Genomic DNA, 19,675 nt, shown 5'->3' with positions numbered 1-19,675 from the left:
TTTTCAATGTCATTTATTTTCTTAACATAGACAGAAAAATACAAAAAAGAACTTTGATATTACAACATAAGTGTAAATTTTTTGTCCATTATTCTTGCTTTCAATGCATCTAAAACCAGTCAAAATGACTCGCAATGTACGCCTCCTCAGGCGATAATTGCCAACAGCACCGCTATACTAAAAATTTCTGGGGAGAACCCTGTATCATGTGTGCAGGAGACCACTGTATGGAGTGTGCGTTCATAGCATCCTGTTACAAGATGCTGTGGCGGGAAACATTAGATCACGGGTGGGCAACGAGGGCCGAGACACTGCAGGTTTTCCTTGCAACCAATAACCTCAGCAGGTCGGTTGCTAATGAGCTTCTCCCTTGAACATAAACACCTGATCGTCAATGAAATCAGCTGCTGAGACACCTGATCATGAATGAAATCACCTGCTGAGGTGATTGAAAGGAAAACCTGTAGTGTCTCGGCCCTTCATGGCACATGATTGCCCACCCCTGCATTAGATAATGAACATTGCATCGATTAACACGCCTTTTGAAGAATATATTGAACAGAATGTCTTTTCTAAAACCTCCGAAGCCGGGCCAGATACCAGGGAAAACACCAGTCAAACGCAAAGCATCAACCCCTGCAAGTGTAGAAGCTTCAAAGAAGTATGAAGAGAAAGGAAGAGAGAGGAAGTTTGTGAGTAGCTGGACACAGGATTATCCGTGGCTGGGGCACAAAGAAGAGGACAACACAATATACTGCCATGTCTGTCTGGATTTCCCTTCAATTGCGGACCAGTAAGTCATTTTTAAATGTTGAAATGAAACAATTTGGTTTATCAAAAAACATACTGGCAAATGATCATGCACTGAACAGTGATTAATTCAGAAAACACACAGGACAGAAGCAGATGCATATTGGCATTTACCAATTATTTAAATTTTTTCCCAATTATGAACCGCAGGAGAGAAACATTATGAGCTATGTCTTGGTTAACAGATTAAAAGGCTAGAGCCTATGCATGCAATATGTAATAAAATTTATATTTTGGAAATTCAATTTTACCACCCACACAGGAGAGAAGCAATTTATGAAAAAGTGTAATTTCAGTACTTCAACAGTAGCATGCCCCCAGACACCCCTAGGTGACACGCGCCATTGGCATATGTATCGCGTGCCTTCGGCACATTTCACGCGACTCGCTTGTCCGGACAACCAGTTTTTCCTATAGGACAAGTAAACCACCAGGGTTACTTGTCCTATGGACAAGTACACTAAAAAGCTTAATGTCAATGCCTGCACCGTTTACTGTATTTGCACTACTGCCTTTATTGTATACAGGTTTGATATATTCCTTCAGAGTGTTTCATTTTAGTCTTCTCTTCTTTTATTACTAAGGTGTATGCAGGCATATTTGACATTTCCAGCACATAGGTGCCTGAGTGTTTAAGACCCCAGCAGCTGGAGAACACCAAGGACATTTCACCTGGCTGTGGCAGATTTTATTTTGGAGATGGACCAGTTGTCTGCCTGTGTGGTTGTCATCCCAGACGACTTGCAGACATGCAAAATTTACACGATGAGCCTGGTGACCCTTTAAAACTGGATGCAGCAAATGCGTGTCTCTCCCTTTAAGATCAGGTGTGACTTCAGGGAGTTTCCATCAGTTTCATGACACATGACTGATGAAATTCACATGCTGATGTGGGAAACTCAGTTTGAGTTTTAGCACTCTCAGCCCCCCAAAACATCTGTGACCAAGCACAGCAGTGTTTCCTTTGATGCAAGAAATCCAAGAATAATAATAAGAAGAATAAAAGAGAGAAACCAATAGATTGTGGAAAAGCAGAGGTGCTAATTTTGTGCCTTTCTGTCCTATAAAAAAAAGGGAAAAAAAAAAGAATCACTATAGACCAACTTGCAAGTCAGCTGATATTGTTTGTCAGCCACATTAATTTGGCTCAAAAAGATGATTAAGGTTCAAGCTCATAATTAAATCTAATATTCTGCACAACAGAGAGCTCATGGTCCGTCACTGGGTTGCTACAATGACGTTTGTGGCTGACAGGAAAATGGCACATGAAACTTGATTTTAAGTTTGTCCAGTTTAAGTACAGCCACGGGTTTTGAACCAACTGTTTTGGTTGATTGTCTTGTTAAAAGGCTTTTCTATTTTATTCGGCATATTCAAGCTATTTTTATTTTTTCCCCTCTCAACAACGTCAACTATTTGGTTGGATTGTCTTAGAGAAGCATCAGGCAAATCTGTTCAAACACAAGAAGATTTACATTGTATATTACACTAAATGTGGCAAATCTTTTTGTGCAATTATTACAGTTCTGCTTGTGGCTCAGATTTATTTAAAAATTAAATGTGGCACTTGCATAGAATGTACAAGTCATCCAAGATGAAATGACCTAGTTATTCTCCAGAGTGAATACCTACATTTATAAAATGATACATTGTGTGATACAAAATGATACAAATGATACATCATGTATCAACGTTGCGCACTTGTGGCGTAAATTTGAAGTACACCAAAGTTGCCGTGACATGTATCAAGCAGTGCGCACCTGCCCATTTCCAGCGTACACCTGACGGGACCTTGATAAATGCGGCGGGTGAAAACAATCGTAATTATAATAAACACACCCATAAATATTCAGACTCCACTTCAGACACACCCTCATTTTACGACATGGAAAAAAAAAAGTGTTACAGTGGTCCCTCATTTATCACGGGAGTTACGTTCTAAAAATAGTCCGCAAAAAGCGAAGTCCGCGACGTAGTCAGCGTTATTTTTTTTACAATTATTATAGACGTTTTAAAGCAGTAAAAACCCTGTAAAACCAATTTATACACTTTTCTCAATCAGGCATTAACATTTTCTCAATTTTCTCTCGTGTGTAAACACTCTCAAGGTTCAAACCTTAGTAGAAAAATAAGACCCAACTGTTTTCAGGCCCAAACATTTGTTTGAGAAATAAAAATAGAACGTTTTCCTATAAATAACGATGATGGCTTTTAGAACTAACAAATTTAATTTTAACGATCAACGTACGAGGTTGGACACATAAGAAATTATTAATAGTGACTGACCAGTATTTCACAGATCGCGCCTCTGTGTCCTGACGCCACGCCTTTTTCCACTCACACCTGGCTGCAGGTATTTCCGAGTGACAAACACAGTTATGAGTAGTTGTTGGCGCTCTTTTTTCTTCTGGGCAACAAGATTCTTATAAACAGACACGCAGAATACAGAACACTATAAAAACAAAAGCATGCAAAATTGGACTAAAAACTCTGTGAAACGGCGAGGCCGCGAAAGGTGAACCGCGTTATAGCGAGGGACCGCTGTATTCTCTTTTCACGTCAATAATTCTTGACGTGGATATTTCCTCGCTCAATTAATAAGACACGCCTAATTTTTCAGATATCTTTATTCTTAAGATGTATTTCTTTATTTATTTTATTGTGACAAACGAATGGAGACGACAAAACCTGATTGCAGCACGGGCGAAGGGAATGACAAAACTACAGTTGTTATTATCAATTTCATTGTCTAAAACGATCACACCACATAAAGTTAAGCTCAGCGCTGCTCTGGCTCCAGGCTCGAAGTCTATAGAAAAAGGTGGGCAGAACTTTCTTTGCAGTCAGCGCTGTGGCCACGGATCGTGCTCGATAGACCAGCAATCCCGCAAAAGCAGGATTTGTATTGATTATTATGTAGTATAATCAGGAAAGTGTTATTTATGTAACATATGCATTGATTTGTATAATGGCACTGTTTATCATGTTGATCAGTTTCATTTTTATGTGGATTCCAGCGCTGGTTCATTTTGGTGTATAATTTACGCCACCTCTCGACCTGGTGTATATTTTCAGCGCAGTGTACGCCAACGATCACATTGATAAATGCCAAGTAGCGCAACCGTTTTGGTGTACACCCCATATACGCTCAAATATCGCTGTACGCACGTTGATACATGAGGCCCATTGAGTGTGCGTGTGTGTGTATATACGAGGTCTATTAGAAAAGTATCCGACCTTATCATTTTTTTTAAAAACCATGTGGATTTGAATCACGTGTGATTGCGTCAGCCAAGCTTGAACCTTCGTGCGCATGCGTGAGTTTTTTCACGCCTGTCGGTTGCGTCATTCGCCTGTGAGCAGGCTTTGAGTGAGGAGTGGTCCACCCCTCTCGTCGTTTTTTTCATTGTTTAGGAATGGCTCAGACTGCCGCTTTGCTTGATCAAAATTTTTTCAGAAACTGTGAGGGACATCAAAGTGGACACCATTCGAGAAATTCAGATGGTTTTTGGTGAAAATTTTATGGGCTTCAAAGAGATTATGGAGTGTTACTGTCGCTTTAAGGATGGCCCAGAGCGACTGGTGGTGCGCTGCGCTTCGAAACCGCCATCGACAGGCTGAGCGACCATTTCATTTCTAAACGGATGGCTGTATGGATCCGTGACCATCGTGTGCAATTTCTCTGGTTATCACAAGAGCTGGACATCAACCATTTTCCGGCAGATTTCACTTTTAACAAGAGATTTTGTCATGGAAAGCCGAGCGGAGGCTTCGCGTGTCACGATGGATTCGCTACTGGAACGAGACAAAACCACCTCCGTTTTGGTCTCACAGGACGGCTTTGAGATGGCGTTCAGACAGCTTTCGGTGGTTTTTCCATCGAGTGATTATCGGAGAAATTGTGGATGTGCCTGGACATGCCAAAACATGTCCTATGAGGCTTCATCATGGCGTTGCTTTGCGCCATGCGGCACCGCCGCGACGCGCGAAGCCTCCGCTCCTCTTTCCATGACAAAAACTCCTGTAACAGTGGAATGTGCCGTTCATTTCCAAACTGGACGCTGTGTTTTATCCGGGATGTCATCTGGCTAGCAATTGTGAAAAGACGTGGACATCAGCACTTTTTCGGCACATTGAGACAGACGTGCGGAGGAATTCCGCGAATGACGCAACCGACAGGTGTGAAAAAACTCACGCATGCGCACAAAGGTTCAAGCCTGGCTGACGCAATCACACGTGATTCAAAACCATATGGTTTTTGAAAAAAATAATAAGGTTGGATACTTTTCTAATAGACCTCATATATATATATATATATATATATATATATATATATATATATATATATATATATCTCAACGTGTTGCCCGTGGGGCTCTAGATTGGCACATGGCCCGTGGGTGTAGTGTTTAAAAAATTGATACCTGACATTTTTCAAGGGTGGTAACAAATTAAGCAATGAGTTGGAATGACGTGTCAGTCTACAATGTTTTAGAACCTTAGACCTCAACATTTTTTAAAAGAGGAACTCAATCCTTTTATTTCCTGTTAATTATGTAATTTTAAGGTTAATTTATTGTCTTTATGTATTTACAAATTGTTGAGGTTGTTATCATATACACACTATTATCATTATTATTCATCCATGAATTTTTGATGTATTTACAATTATATGCACTTACACTAGCCCTTTTAATAAAAAGACGATTTACTGCCCCCTGCTTGAAAGGCGTGAGTCCAAAATGTAATTAGCAATGTTAGCTAATATTTGTAGCTTCTCCAAAACTGTTAGTTCTATTCGTGTTCCATTTTGGCGGTGTTCATCCGTGACACAAAATACACTCAACAAAAATATAAACGCAACACTTTTGGTTTTGCTCCCATTTTGTATGAGATGAACTTAAAGATCTAAAACTTTTTCCACATACACAATATCACCAATTCCCTCAAATTTTGTTCACAAACCAGTCTAAATCTGCGATAGTGAGCACTTCTTTGCTGAGATAATCACAGGTGTGCCATATCAAGATGCTGATTAGACACCATGATTAGTGCAGAGGTGTGCCCTTAGACTGTCCACAATAAAGGGCCACTCTGAAAGGTGCAGTTTTGTTTTATTGGGGGGGGGGGGATACCAGTCAGTATCTGGTGTGACCACCGCCTCATGCAGTGCAACACATCTCCTTCGCATAGAGTTGATCAGGTTGTCAATTGTGGTCTGTGGAATGTTGGTCCACTCCTCTTCAATGGCTGTGCGAAGTTGCTGGATATTGGCAGGAACTGGTACACGCTGTCGTATACGCCGGTCCAGAGCATCCCAAACATGCTCAATGGGTGACATGTCTGGTGAGTATGCCGGCCATGCAAGAACTGGGACATTTTCAGCTTCCAAGAACTGTGTACAGATCCTTGCAACATGGGGCCGTCCATTATCCTGCTGCAACATGAGGTGATGTTCTTGGATGTATGGCACAACAATGGGCCTCAGGATCTCATCACGGTATCTCTGTGCATTCAAAATGCCATCAATAAAATGCACCTGTGTTCTTCCTCCATAACAGACGCCTGCCCATACCATAACCCCACCGCCATCATGGGCCACTCGATCCACAACATTGACATCAGAAAACCGCTCACCCACACGACGCCACACACGCTGTCTGCCATCTGCCCTGAACAGTGTGAACCGGGATTGATCTGTGAAGAGAACACCTCTCCAACGTGCCAAACGCCAGCGAATGTGAGCATTTGCCCAGTCAAGTCGGTTACGACGACGAACTGGAGTCAGGTCGAGACCCTGATGAGGACGACGAGCATGCAGATGAGCTTCCCTGAGACGGTTTCTGACAGTTTGTGCAGAAATTCTTTGGTTATGCAACCCGATTGTTTCAGCAGCTGTCCGAGTGGCTGGTCTCAGGCGATCTTGGAGGTGAACATGCTGGATGTGGAGATCCTGGGCTGGTGTGGTTACACGTGGTCTGCAGTTGTGAGGCTGGTTGGATGTACTGCCAAATTCTCTGAAACGCCTTTGGAGACGGCTTATGGTAGAGAAATGAACATTCAATACACGAGCAACAGCTCTGGTTGACATTCCTGCTGTCAGCATGCCAATTGCACGCTCCCTCAAATCTTGCAACATCTGAGGCATTGTGCTGTGTGATAAAACTGCACCTTTCAGAGTGGCCTTTTATTGTGGGCAGTCTAAGGCACACCTGTGCACTAATCATGGTGTCTAATCAGCATCTTGATATGGCACACCTGTGAGGTGGGATGGATTATCTCAGCAAAGAAGTGCTCACTATCACAGATTTAGACTGGTTTGTGAACAATATTTGAGGGAAATGGTGATATTGTATATGTGGAAAAAGTTTTAGATCTTTGAGTTCATCTCATACAAAATGGGAGCAAAATCAAAAGTGTTATGTTTATATTTTTGTTGTGTACATAAGCAAACCAAACAGCAAATGTCAACTGTGCTCCGTGTGTCCCTGATCGAAGTTGCACGCACGCACATATGCATGTATGCATGCACACACACAGCTGTTTGTCTTTACCGCATGCAGGTGCGTCTAATTTGAGCAGTGGTGGGCAGAGCTAACCGAAAAGTTAGCTTTAATAACCGCTAATCTGGTAACTGAAAAGTTAACTTTTATAACAGTAAACCGATAAATCTCTAAAAAAATTAGCAGATGTTACAGCTAACCACTAACTTTTAGAATTGAATTGGTACACTGTTGAATATGTTGTGTGGGCCGCCCGAAGAGGAGGTACTGCTCTTGCCTCTGTTGGATTCAGTGTTCACGCCCCTGCATGGAGCCAAAATGTTCACGAAACTGGATCTTAGGAATGCATATCACCGGGTTCGGATCTGGAAGGGAGACCAATGGAAGACGGCATTTAACACCCTGTTAGGTCACTTTGAGTACCTGGTCATGCTGTTCGGCCTCAATTATGCCCCCGCGACACTCCAAGCTTTGGTAAATGATGTCTTGCGGGACTTCCTGCATCAGTTCGTCTTCGTATACCTGGACGATATCCTCATCTTCTCCCCGGATCCTGAGACCCATGTGAAGCATGTACATCAGGTCCTGCAGCGGTTGTTGGAGAACCGGCTGTTTGTGAAGGGCGAGACGTTTGAGTTCCACCGCACTTCTTTGTCCTTCCTGGGGTTCATCATCTCCTCCAACTCCGTCGCACCCGATCCGGCCAAGGTTGCGGCGGTGAGAGATTGGCCCCCACCGGCAAGCCGTAGGAAGCTGCAACAGTTCCTCGGCTTCGCGAATTTCTATAGGAGGTTCATCAAGGGCTACAGTCAGGTGGTTGGTCCCTTGACAGCCCTGACCTCCCCAAAAGTCCCCTTCACCTGGTCGGATCGGTGCGAAGCCGCGTTTAGGGAGTTGAAACGCCGGTTCTCGACTGCGCCAGTTCTGGTGCAGCCCGATCCTAGCCGCCAGTTTGTTGTTGAAGTGGATGCCTCTGACTCAGGGATAGGAGCCGTGCTGTCCCAGAGCGGGGAGTCCGATAAGGTCCTCCACCCTTGTGCCTATTTTTCCCGCAGGTTGACCCCAGCAGAACGGAACTATGATGTCGGCAATCGGGAGCTCCTGGCGGTGAAAGAGGCCCTGGAGGAGTGGAGACACTTGTTGGAGGGAGCTGTGGTTCCATTCACGGTTTTCATTGACCATCGGAACCTGGAGTACATCCGGACCGCTAAGCGTCTGAACCCCAGGCAAGCCCGTTGGTCACTGTTCTTTGGACGCTTTGACTTCCGGATAACATACCGCCCCGGGACCAAAAACCAACGGTCTGACGCACTGTCCCGGGTGCATGAAGAGGAGGTCAGAACAGAGCTGTCGGATCCACCTGACACCATCATCCTGGAGTCCACTATCGTCGCCACCTTCACGTGGGATGTGGAAAACATCGTCAGGGAGGCCCTGACGTGTCACCCGGACCCCAGTGGTGGCCCATCGAACAGACTGTACGTCCCACCAAGCAAGAGCTGCGGTCCTGGACTTCTGTCACGGTTCTAAGCTCTCCTGCCATCCAGGGGTGCGAAGAACCATGGCAGTGGACCGGCAGCGATTCTGGTGGGCATCCATGGAAGCCGATGTATATCCGGGCCTGCACCACCTGTGCCAGGAGCAAGGCTGTTCACCAACCAGAGAGACTGCAGACCTCCTGGTCCACCACGTCGTGCGTCTGCATGGTATCCCCATGAACATCATCTCCGACCATGGTCCCCAGTTCTCCTCGCAAGTCTGGAGGAGTTTCTGTAGGGAACTGGGGGCCACCGTGAGCCTCTCGTCCGGGTACCACCCCCAAACTAATGGACAAGCAGAGCGGGCTAATCAAGATCTGGAACAGGCCCTAAGATGTGTGACCTCCGCGTACCCAACGGCCTGGAGTCAACATCTGGCATGGATCGAGTACGCCCACAACAGCCACGTCTCATCGGCGACCGGCCTCTCCCCCTTTGAAGCGTGCTTGGGGTACCAGCCCCCATTGTTTCCAGCTGTGGAGGGAGAGGTCGAGGTCCTCTCGGTCCAGGCCCATCTCAGAAGGTGCCGTCGGGTGTGGCAAACAGCCCGCTCTGCCCTTCTGACAGCCCGGACGAGGGCGAAGGGCCATGCAGATCGCCGACGCACCCCGGCCCCCGCTTACCAGCCCGGGCAGGTGGTCTGGCTATCCACAAAGAACATTCCTCTGCACACGGACTCACCAAAGTTGACAGACAGATTTATCAGACCATTTCCCATCCTCAAAATAATCAGTACAGCCGCAGTGAAGCTTAAACTCCCAGCTTCACTGCGGATGCATTCGGTATTTCATGTCTCCAGGATCAAGCCCTGCCACACATCCGACCTCTGCACCCCCGGACCAGCGCCGCCTCCTGCCCGCATCATCGACGGTGAGCCTGCATGGACGGTGAGAAGGCTCCTTGATGTTCGCCGGAGGGCTCGAGGGTTCCAGTATTTGGTGGATTGGGAGGGGTACAGACCCGAAGAGCGCTCCTGGGTGAAGAGGAGCTTCATCCTGGATCCGGCCCTCCTGGCCAACTTCTACCAACGACACCCCAACAAGCCTGGTCAGGCGCCAGGAGGCGCCCGTTGGGGGGGGGGGGGGGGGGGGGGTCCTGTTGTGTGGGATGCCTGAAGAGGAGGTACTGCTGGCTCACCACCAGAGGCGCCCTGCCTGTTGTCAGGTTTCAGGCACCAGAGGGCGCAGCCGCCTCACAGGACCTCCAGGTGCGCCGACACTGACAGCTGTCAGTCATCACCGTCATCATTCACCACCATAAAAACCTGGGAGAATCATCAGAATCCTGCCGAGTTATCAGCTTACCCGTCAGGTAACCTACTCAGCCGCTTTGTGCCGTTCGCACATTAATTGCTACTGATTTTTGCAGTTGTAACCTTTCATATACTCGCAGCTTGGAGCTGGGTTTGTGTAAGTTGGAAAGAGTTGGCGTTTCCACTCCTCACTTCACTTATCTCTAAGTATACTGTTGGTACTGCACGTTTTCAGTGTTCCTGTTTTCTGGGAGTGGTGGAGTTTTCCCTCAGGAGAGGAACTGAACTGTTTGCTGACTGTTGCTGGGTGTACACACACCCACCTATAACCTGTGTCTGTTCCTGCCAGCAGTACCAGATCCGACAGCTGGAAGCGGTGGCCACCTGGGGACTCAGGACTTGGCGGCTCCGGTGTATTGCAGGTCTCCGTTGGCGGTGGAACCTCGTGGGTCTCTTCTCTGGATAGGCGTCTCCTACCCTCGGGCCTGCCCACGCGTCATCTTTTGTGTAGATTGATTGATAGACTAAAAGCATATTTGGTTGTTGTGCACATTTGCAGAATAAATTGTTATTTATTCGGACTTCCTATTGGCCGTTCATTTACGCCCCCTGTCGTGGGTCCGTGTACTTCACTTTCCCAACAGAATATTGATAAAGTTTCGAGTTTAAGCACTGCAGGGGCTTTTGAATAAATTCAAAAGCAATCACAAACCCAAAATGAACGCACGAAAAATAAATAAATAAAATTTAACCCCAAACACTAGCACTGTTGCTTCACAGAGAGAAGGTCATGGGTTCAATTCCCACCTGTGGCCTTTCTGGGTGGAGTTTGCATGTTTTCCCCGTGTTTGCGTGGGTTTCCTCCGGGTGCTCCAGTTTCCTCCCACATCCAAAGACGTGGGTAAGATGGACAGGAATCTTTAAATTGTTCGTAGTTGTGCTTGTCAGTGTGAATGTGTTTGTTTGTGGCCTTGTGACAGACTGGCATCCAGTCCTGGGTGTACACCGCCTTGCGCTCTATGACTGCTGGGATTGGCTCCAGCCCCCCGTGACCCTTAATTGGACTAAGCAGTTGAAGATGAGTGTGTGTGTAAACCCCAAACACTGTCATCATCTTTATCAAAAGAAGACAGTTTATCCCTACAGAAGAACGAGTTAGAGCTTTTATCTTTATGCACCCTGCTGGCTGCTGCAAAGAAGTGTCATTTAATTTTCACACACAGCAACACAGACGGTGGCAGAAGACATCAAACGCAAGGCACCTTTCACTAATGGTCACAACATAACTTCACTAAACGAACTACACTACTTGAACTAGAATAACAACACTGGAACTAGAATAACAACACTGCTAAACCAGCATGTACTACAATAACAATTATTTAAAAAACAACCCAAACCCCGAACTCCCGTAATGCATTGCAGCAGCAATCAACAGTGTGTCTGCTTTAAGTACAGTGTATACATGCAAATCTTTACTTTTTTTTTTTTTTTTTTTTTAAGTGAAAAGGCACTTATTGCTGTATTTTTATGTAAAGACAAAACTTACGTGGGTTTTCTTTGGTGGGTATGATATCCTGACATTTATTTGTATTTAATTATCAATACTTACCTGGAAAACTACTGTGATTAACCATGTGAAGATTAAGGTGATGAGCTACTTTGCGGGTCCACTAGGTGGCCTATCATGCCATGCTGTCAGGAGGGCATGCAAGAGGAGGAAGGAGTTCATCAGAGCAGCAGAGGCAGTGCCCTCACTGTGCTTGTCAAGTGGTGCAGTCATGTGTGTGTAACATGCCACACTCAAGCATTCAGTAAAGTTCAGCTGAAACTTAGATGTTGTGGACATTTGGTTCATCTCATGATACAACAGTGGAAAAGCTCATGATGAGGTGTAAATTTTACCAGTGACATTGAACGCAACACGGGTGAGCCATTCCTGAATTGTTGAGCTACTGCTGCAATGCATTATGGGGTTTGGGGTTGTTTTTTTTATTATTGTTATGGTAGTACATGTTGGTTTAGCAGTGTTTTCAGTGTGATAGATTTGCTGTGTTTTTCTAGTTCAAGTAGTGTAGTTAGTTTGGTGAAGAGTTATGTTGTGACCATGAGTGAAAAGTGCCTTGCGTTTGTTTCATGTCTTTTGCCACCGTCTGTATTGTTGTGTGTAAAAAGTAAATGACACTTCTTTGCGGCAGTCGGACGCCAGCCCACCCCCTTCTGCTAGGGTAAGGCTGAGTACCTCATAGCGGCCTGACTGTTGCAAAACACACAACAGATAGGAACTAATATGTATGATTTTAGGGTTTACAAACATTTTTTAAGCTTTACTCACTACGACAGAAAAAAAAAATGTTAGAGGACTGAAAGTTAGCAGAACTAAATTCAGCTGAAGCTAATTGGTCCACTGATGGTTTTCAAAGTTAGCTGAAAAGCTAATTCGTTAACGAATAAGTTAGCTTCGCTAATTAGCGGAAATGTGCCCACCACTGAATTTGATACACACAACAGGGTGGAGATAAAACACAATAGATGTTTCACTCATGGTGTCAGCAACACGAGACTGAACTCACTCATGGTAACGGCAACATAACTTAAGTGACTAAAGCTACAAAATACAAAATCACAATAAATCAATAACACTAACAACACTGTTAAACTAATATGAACAACAATAACAACACTGAAACCCCCAAAATCTAAAGCTCCCATGGTGCATTGCAGCATAACATCCATTGTTTATTGGTTAGCTAAAATTACTAATTTCTCCAAAAAGATTAGTCCTATCAACTTTCTATTTTCGCAGCATTCATCCTTGACCATTAGCATACATAAGCATAACAAACAGCAAATGTCAAATGGCGACAACAATTAGTTTCAAAATGCCATAGGTATTAAAGGCACTGCGCTGCGGTGGTTTGAATCATATTTGTCTAATAGATTACAATTTGTTCATGTAAATGGGGAATCTTCTTCACAGACTAAAGTTAATTATGGAGTTCCACAAGGTTCTGTGCTAGGACCAATTTTATTCACTTTATATATGCTTCCCTTAGGCAGTATTATTAGACGGTATTGCTTAAATTTTCATTGTTACGCAGATGATACCCAGCTTTATCTATCCATGAAGCCAGAGGACACACACCAATTAGCTAAACTGCAGGATTGTCTTACAGACAAAGACATGGATGACCTCTAATTTCCTGCTTTTAAACTCAGATAAAACTGAAGTTATTGTACTTGGCCCCACAAATCTTAGAAACATGGTGTCTAACCAGATCCTTACTCTGGATGGCATTACCCTGACCTCTAGTAATACTGTGAGAAATCTTGGAGTCATTTTTGATCAGGATATGTCATTCAAAGCGCATATTAAACAAATATGTAGGACTGTTTTTTTTGCATTTACGCAATATCTCTAAAATTAGAAAGGTCTTGTCTCAGAGTGATGCTGAAAAACTAATTCATGCATTTATTTCCTCTAGGCTGGACTATTGTAATTCATTATTATCAGGTTGTCCTAAAAGTTCCCTAAAAAGCCTTCAGTTAATTCAAAATGCTGCAGCTAGAGTACTGACGGGGACTGGAAGGAGAGAGCATATCTCACCCATATTGGCCTCTCTTCATTGGCTTCCTGTTAATTCTAGAATAGAATTTAAAATTCTTCTTCTTACTTATAAGGTTTTGAATAATCAGGTCCCATCTTATCTTAGGGACCTCGTAGTACCATATCACCCCAATAGAGCGCTTCGCTCTCAGACTGCAGGCTTACTTGTAGTTCCTAGGGTTTGTAAGAGTAGAATGGGAGGCAGAGCCTTCAGCTTTCAGGCTCCTCTCCTGTGGAACCAGCTCCCAATTCAGATCAGGGAGACAGACACCCTCTCTACTTTTAAGATTAGGCTTAAAACTTTCCTTTTTGCTAAAGCTTATAGTTAGGGCTGGATCAGGTGACCCTGAACCATCCCTTAGTTATGCTGCTATAGACGTAGACTGCTGGGGGGTTCCCATGATGCACTGTTTCTTTCTCTTTTTGCTCTGTATGCACCACTCTGCATTTAATCATTAGTGATCGATCTCTGCTCCCCTCCACAGCATGTCTTTTTCCTGGTTCTCTCCCTCAGCCCCAACCAGTCCCAGCAGAAGACTGCCCCTCCCTGAGCCTGGTTCTGCTGGAGGTTTCTTCCTGTTAAAAGGGAGTTTTTCCTTCCCACTGTAGCCAAGTGCTTGCTCACAGGGGGTCGTTTTGACCGTTGGGGTTTTACATAATTATTGTATGGCCTTGCCTTACAATATAAAGCGCCTTGGGGCAACTGTTTGTTGTGATTTGGCGCTATATAAAAAAAATTGATTGATTGATTGATTGATTGATTGAATATCAGCAAAACTCCAACATTATGTATCTCTAATGCAAATTTATGCTCACATACCTGGAAGAGATGTCTGCAAAGCTCATCTTTTACCAGACCTAGTAAAGACTGGTTGTTAGCAATGTATGCCGATTCCAAAGCTACGGTTAGCAGCTGGAGACCCATGAACATCATGGTGTCAGTGTTGTGGCGGTCATGGGGGTTGGTCAGTGAGATAAGGAAGCGAAAAAGTTCCCTTAGACACGGAAGTCCATACGGAATGAGGGACGCTCCTAGAGGAATAGGAAGAAAATGGAAGCAGAGATTAAACATAACTGTAAAATGTCTAAATAGTAATGCACTAACAAAAACACTTCATGTAAAAATACAGTGCATCCTGAAAGTATTCACATCACTTCACTTTTTCCACATTTTGTTATGTTACAGCCTTATTCCAAAATGAAGTAAACTGATTTTGTCCCCTCAAGATTCTACTCACAACAGCCCATAATGGCAATATATATATATATATATATATATATATATATATATATGCAAATTTATTAAAAATAAAAAACTCATAAATCACATGTACATAAGGATTCAAACCTTCTGCTCAGTACTTTGCTGATGCACCTTTGGCAGCAATTTCAGTCTCCAGTCTTTTTGAATATGATGCCACAACCTTGGTGCACCTATCTTTGGGCAGTTTTGCCCATTCCTCTTTGCAGCACCTCTCAAGCTCCATCAGGTTGGATGGGAAGCGTTGGTGCACAGCCATTTTCAGATCTCTCCAGAGATGTCCAATCAGATTCAGGTCTGTGCTCTGGCTGGGCCACTCAAGGACATTCATAGAGTTGTGCTGAAGCCACTCCTTTGATATCTTGGCTGTGTGCTTAGGGTCATTGTCCTGCTGACTGATGAACAGTCGCCCCAGTCTGAGGTCAAGAGTGCTTTGGAGCAGGTTTTCATCCAGGACGTCTCTGTACATTGCTGCATTCATCTTTCCCTCAATCCTAACTAGTCTCCCAGTTCCTGCCACTGAAAAACATCCCCAAAGCATGAAGCTGCCACCACCATGCTTCACTGTAGGGATGGTGCCTGGTGGTCCAAACATGACGCCTGGCATTCACACGAGTTCAATCTCTGTGTCATCAGACCAGAAAATTTTGTTTCTCATGGTCTGAGAGTCCTTCAGGTGCCTTTTGGCAAACTCCAGGCGAGCTGCCATGTACCTTTAACTAAGGAGTGACTTCCTTCTGGCCACTCTACCATACAGGCCTTTGATTGGTAGATTGCTGCAGAGTTGGTTGTCCTTCGGGAAGGTTCTCCTCTCTCCACAGAGGAATGCAGGAGCTCTGACAGAGTGACCTTTCTGTTCTTGGTCACCTCCCTGACTAAGGCCCTTCTCCCCAATTGCTCAGTTTAGACAGGCGTCCAGCTCTAGGAAGAGTCCTTGTGGATCCAAATTTAATCCATTTATGGATGATGGCGGCCACTGTGCTCATTGGGACCTTCAAAGCAGCATAAATGTTTCTGTACCCTTCCTCAGATTTGTGTCTCAAGACAATCTTGTCTTGGAGGTCTACAGACATTTCCTTTGACTTCATGCTTGGTTTTTGCTCTGACATACACTGTCAACTGTGGGAGGTTATATGTAGACAGGTGTGTGTCTTTCCAGATCATGTCCATTCAACTGAATTTTCCCCAGGTGGGCTCCAATTAAGCTGTAGAAACATCTCACAATGTTTCTACAGCTGCACCTGAGCTCAATTTTGAACTTCATGGGAAAGGCTATGAACACTTGTATATGTGATTTCTTAGGGTTTCTTTTTTTTTGGCCACGTGGTTAGTGTGCATAGATTCAGTGTGGAAGGTTCCCAGTCGTGTAGCAGGTGACTGAAACAATCCTTGAGATGGTGATACAAGAACAAAATACAAGAAAAAAAATGGTGATACAAGGAAAAAAAAAACAAAAACAAAAAAAAAAAAGACGACTGGCCACTTGAATTTTCAATAAGCAGCCAGGTAGGGGTCAATTGAGGAATTACATAAGAGTCAAAATTTTAAAATGCTCCAATCATGTTGAAAACTATACCACATTATGTACAGTAGTGCTGTGAAATGAAAAGTGAAATCTGAGAAAAATTTGCCGGCAGGGGCCAAGACTAGGGCCTGTGGGGCCCCAGAAACCAAATTAAGTTTGTATCTAATGATACATTTTCAGCATCTCTTGAAAGAAAAAAATCTCAAAAGAAGTGCATATTTAAATGATCCTAGACTCAACCTTTCATTTGGACTGTCAGTGATAATGTTGAAATAACAGAATATGATGTGGAAGTAGGACCTGGAATGATTTTCCTTTTAATTGTAAACCAAATTATTCATTAACTCAGAACAATTAAACGACATGAAATTCTTGAAGACTGAAAAGACTGTTAAAGTATTTTAAAACAGCTAAAGCTTGTAGAATATTTTGAAAGCCATGGTAAAATATCAATAACATACCTTATAGTAAAAAAGTCAACTTATATTCTTGTGTAAATTACTGTAAATCCATTCAAAGCCACAACGTCTTTTGTCCAATGAAAGAAAGGTTACATTAAGAAAAAAGTCACATAAACTTGTCTGAAATCCTGTTTGAACAGCACAATGTTTATTTTCCAGGGACAAAAAAAATCTTACCATGTTTCCTCACGGCACAGATGTTTTTTTTCTTTCGGAAGTGTTCATGATAACGACTTTAAATTCAAGCCAGCTCGAATTCCACGGAGTCTTGTCCTTATTAAACTTTTTCACACTGTCCTTCTCATCATCTTCCCTCTGTCCGATGTCGCTCTGTGACACAGACATGCCGCAAAATTCTTCTTTTAAAAACTTGATGGCTCTCAAAGTATACGATGTCCACATGCTACTTTTAGCTTAAAGAACAGCGTTTTGGAGCAGGCACACAGTGTCACCATAGCAGCCAACCAGTGTGTATTTTGTAAACAAACAGGGAGCCCTGAGCAAGCTCGTCTCCTAATAAGCTTTCAGGCAGAAAATGCAGTAAAGTTTCATCAATGGGAATAAGTTGGAAAATACATGTATATGTGTAACTCATAACCTGACGTCCTAATAAACTGCTATTATTTGTCAAGGAAATTTCTAAAGGAAAAAGGGATGGATGCAAAAAAATGGGAGAATTTGAAAAAGATATATAAGGTTAACAGAACTAGATGCAGCCCATAACATACATACAGGTGCTGGTCATATAATTAGAATATCATGAAAAAGTTGATTTATTTCAGTTATTCCATTCAAAAAGTGAAACTTGTATAATGCATACATTCATTGCACAAAGACTGATATATTTTAAGTGTTTATTTATTTAATTACTAATTAATTAATTAAATTAATTAATTAATTACTAATCAATCAACTAATTATTAAACAATATTAATTATTGCTATTATTGATTAATTATTATTAGTATTATTAAATTAAATTACCAATTACTTAACTATTAATACTATCAAATATAAATTAGGAATTAATTAAATTAATTAACATGAAATGATTGCGATGTATTGAAGAAATCTGCGACTTTTTCTATTTCTTTGCATTTGCGCAGAAAGGCGAGAAAATAAAAAGAGCAAACAGGCTACTGCAACAAATTCCATTTCGGTTGCCATGTTAACAAACAGTGAAGACAACAGTTTGACACGGGCAGTTTTTTTCACCCCTAAGGTGGAGGGGTGTCTCAATTCATAGTGCTAGAGGCATACCCCTTCACCTTACCCCTTGTTTTAAAGGGGTAGGCATAGGAGTAGGAGTAGGGCCAAGGGGAAGGGGTACAAAAGAGAATTGAGATTGGGGGTAACACCCCCCCCCCCACTCCCCCATAATGAAATCTGTGGAATTCCTTGGATCCGCAGGTGCTAATTCTTATAACACACACACTTACACGAACCCCCCCCCCCCCCCAAAAACAAAAAACAAAAAACAAATCCACTATGTTGTAACGTTTCTGGAGGCATGAAGAGCTGTTAGGGTGAAGAGGATAAGTTAGGATGAAGAGCTGTACTATTTTCTGACATGATTTTTTGCTGGAGTGAAGCCTTTTTTGTGAAAGTCAATGCACGGCATCACAGACTACATTGTCAGAATTATTTTTCAACTATCTAACTGTTTTTCCAAGTACACTGGGAACAATTTTGGATTCCTATTTAAAATTCCTGTTGGACTGTTGACATCAAAGCACCAGTAATGAACACCAAAATGTAAGTCCCTTTTCTGTTGTTTATAAATTATTATATAACGGCTGAGTGGATCCTTGTCATTTAATTGGTACTTTGTATGTCACATGGCATGGATTAAATCCTCCCATTTGTGTTGCATTGCATTTAGAGTGCAGTTTGGTTCCATTTAGAGTGCAGATTTGGTTCCATTTGGTACCACTGCACTCTGCGCGCACACACACACACACACACACACACACACACACACACACACACACACACACACACACACACACACACACACACACACGTGCGCGCACATGCAAAACAAGTCCACTGTGCTGTCTGGAGGCTGTTGGCAGGAAGTTAGAATGAAAAGCTGGACTAATTTCTGATGTGATTTTTTTTTTTTTTTTTTTTTTTTTGCTGTACAGTCTTTTTTTGGTAGTACATGCACACACAAGCGCCAACCTGGTTATGTGTGTGTGTGTGTGTGTGTGTGCTCGCGGGTGGGGGATAACGACACGATGATTTGATTGAGCTAACTGATGATGCTAAGTCTTGTAACACACACACACACACACAAAATCCACTCCGCTGTAAGTCGCCTGGATACATGTAGAGCTGTTCTCATGAAAGGCTGATGTGGTATTTGGCTGGACTGAGGAACTACACAAAGTCTTTTTTTAGGCAAGTCTGAAGTCAGTGCACAGCATCACTGGACTACACGTCACAATTTGGACTTTAGCAGCAGTGAAACACCAAAATGTAAGTCCCTTTTCTGTTTATAAATTAATAAAATAAATGACAAGGATCTATTTTAGCCATTATATAAAACAAATAATGAATGATTTTACATTCTTTCAATGGAACGAATATTTAATTCGGTGAAAGCTGAAACATACCATTCAACTCTGCTTCGCCTCGTTGAATGGTATGTTCCAGCTTTCACCTCATGAAATATTCGTACCACTGAACTCATAAACATTCATTATTTGTATAATAA

At 43.1% G+C, this 19,675-nt stretch overlaps 1 protein-coding gene across 1 annotated transcript in view; it reads right to left on the bottom strand.

Annotated features, from left to right (window-relative positions):
• gbf1 (golgi brefeldin A resistant guanine nucleotide exchange factor 1) overlaps positions 1–19,675 on the bottom strand; it is a 580,908-nt gene that overhangs the window by 200,341 nt on the left and 360,892 nt on the right. Inside the window, 1 exon segment of the mRNA XM_034185226.1 lies at positions 14,531–14,742. Within this exon segment, the coding sequence (XP_034041117.1) occupies positions 14,531–14,742 (212 nt within the window).

This window comes from Thalassophryne amazonica, chromosome 13, assembly GCF_902500255.1.
Source record: "Thalassophryne amazonica chromosome 13, fThaAma1.1, whole genome shotgun sequence".
Classification (NCBI taxonomy): domain Eukaryota; kingdom Metazoa; phylum Chordata; class Actinopteri; order Batrachoidiformes; family Batrachoididae; genus Thalassophryne; species Thalassophryne amazonica.
The sequence above is the reverse complement of the archived record's forward strand: the minus strand, read 5'-3'. Positions and strand labels throughout refer to the sequence as shown.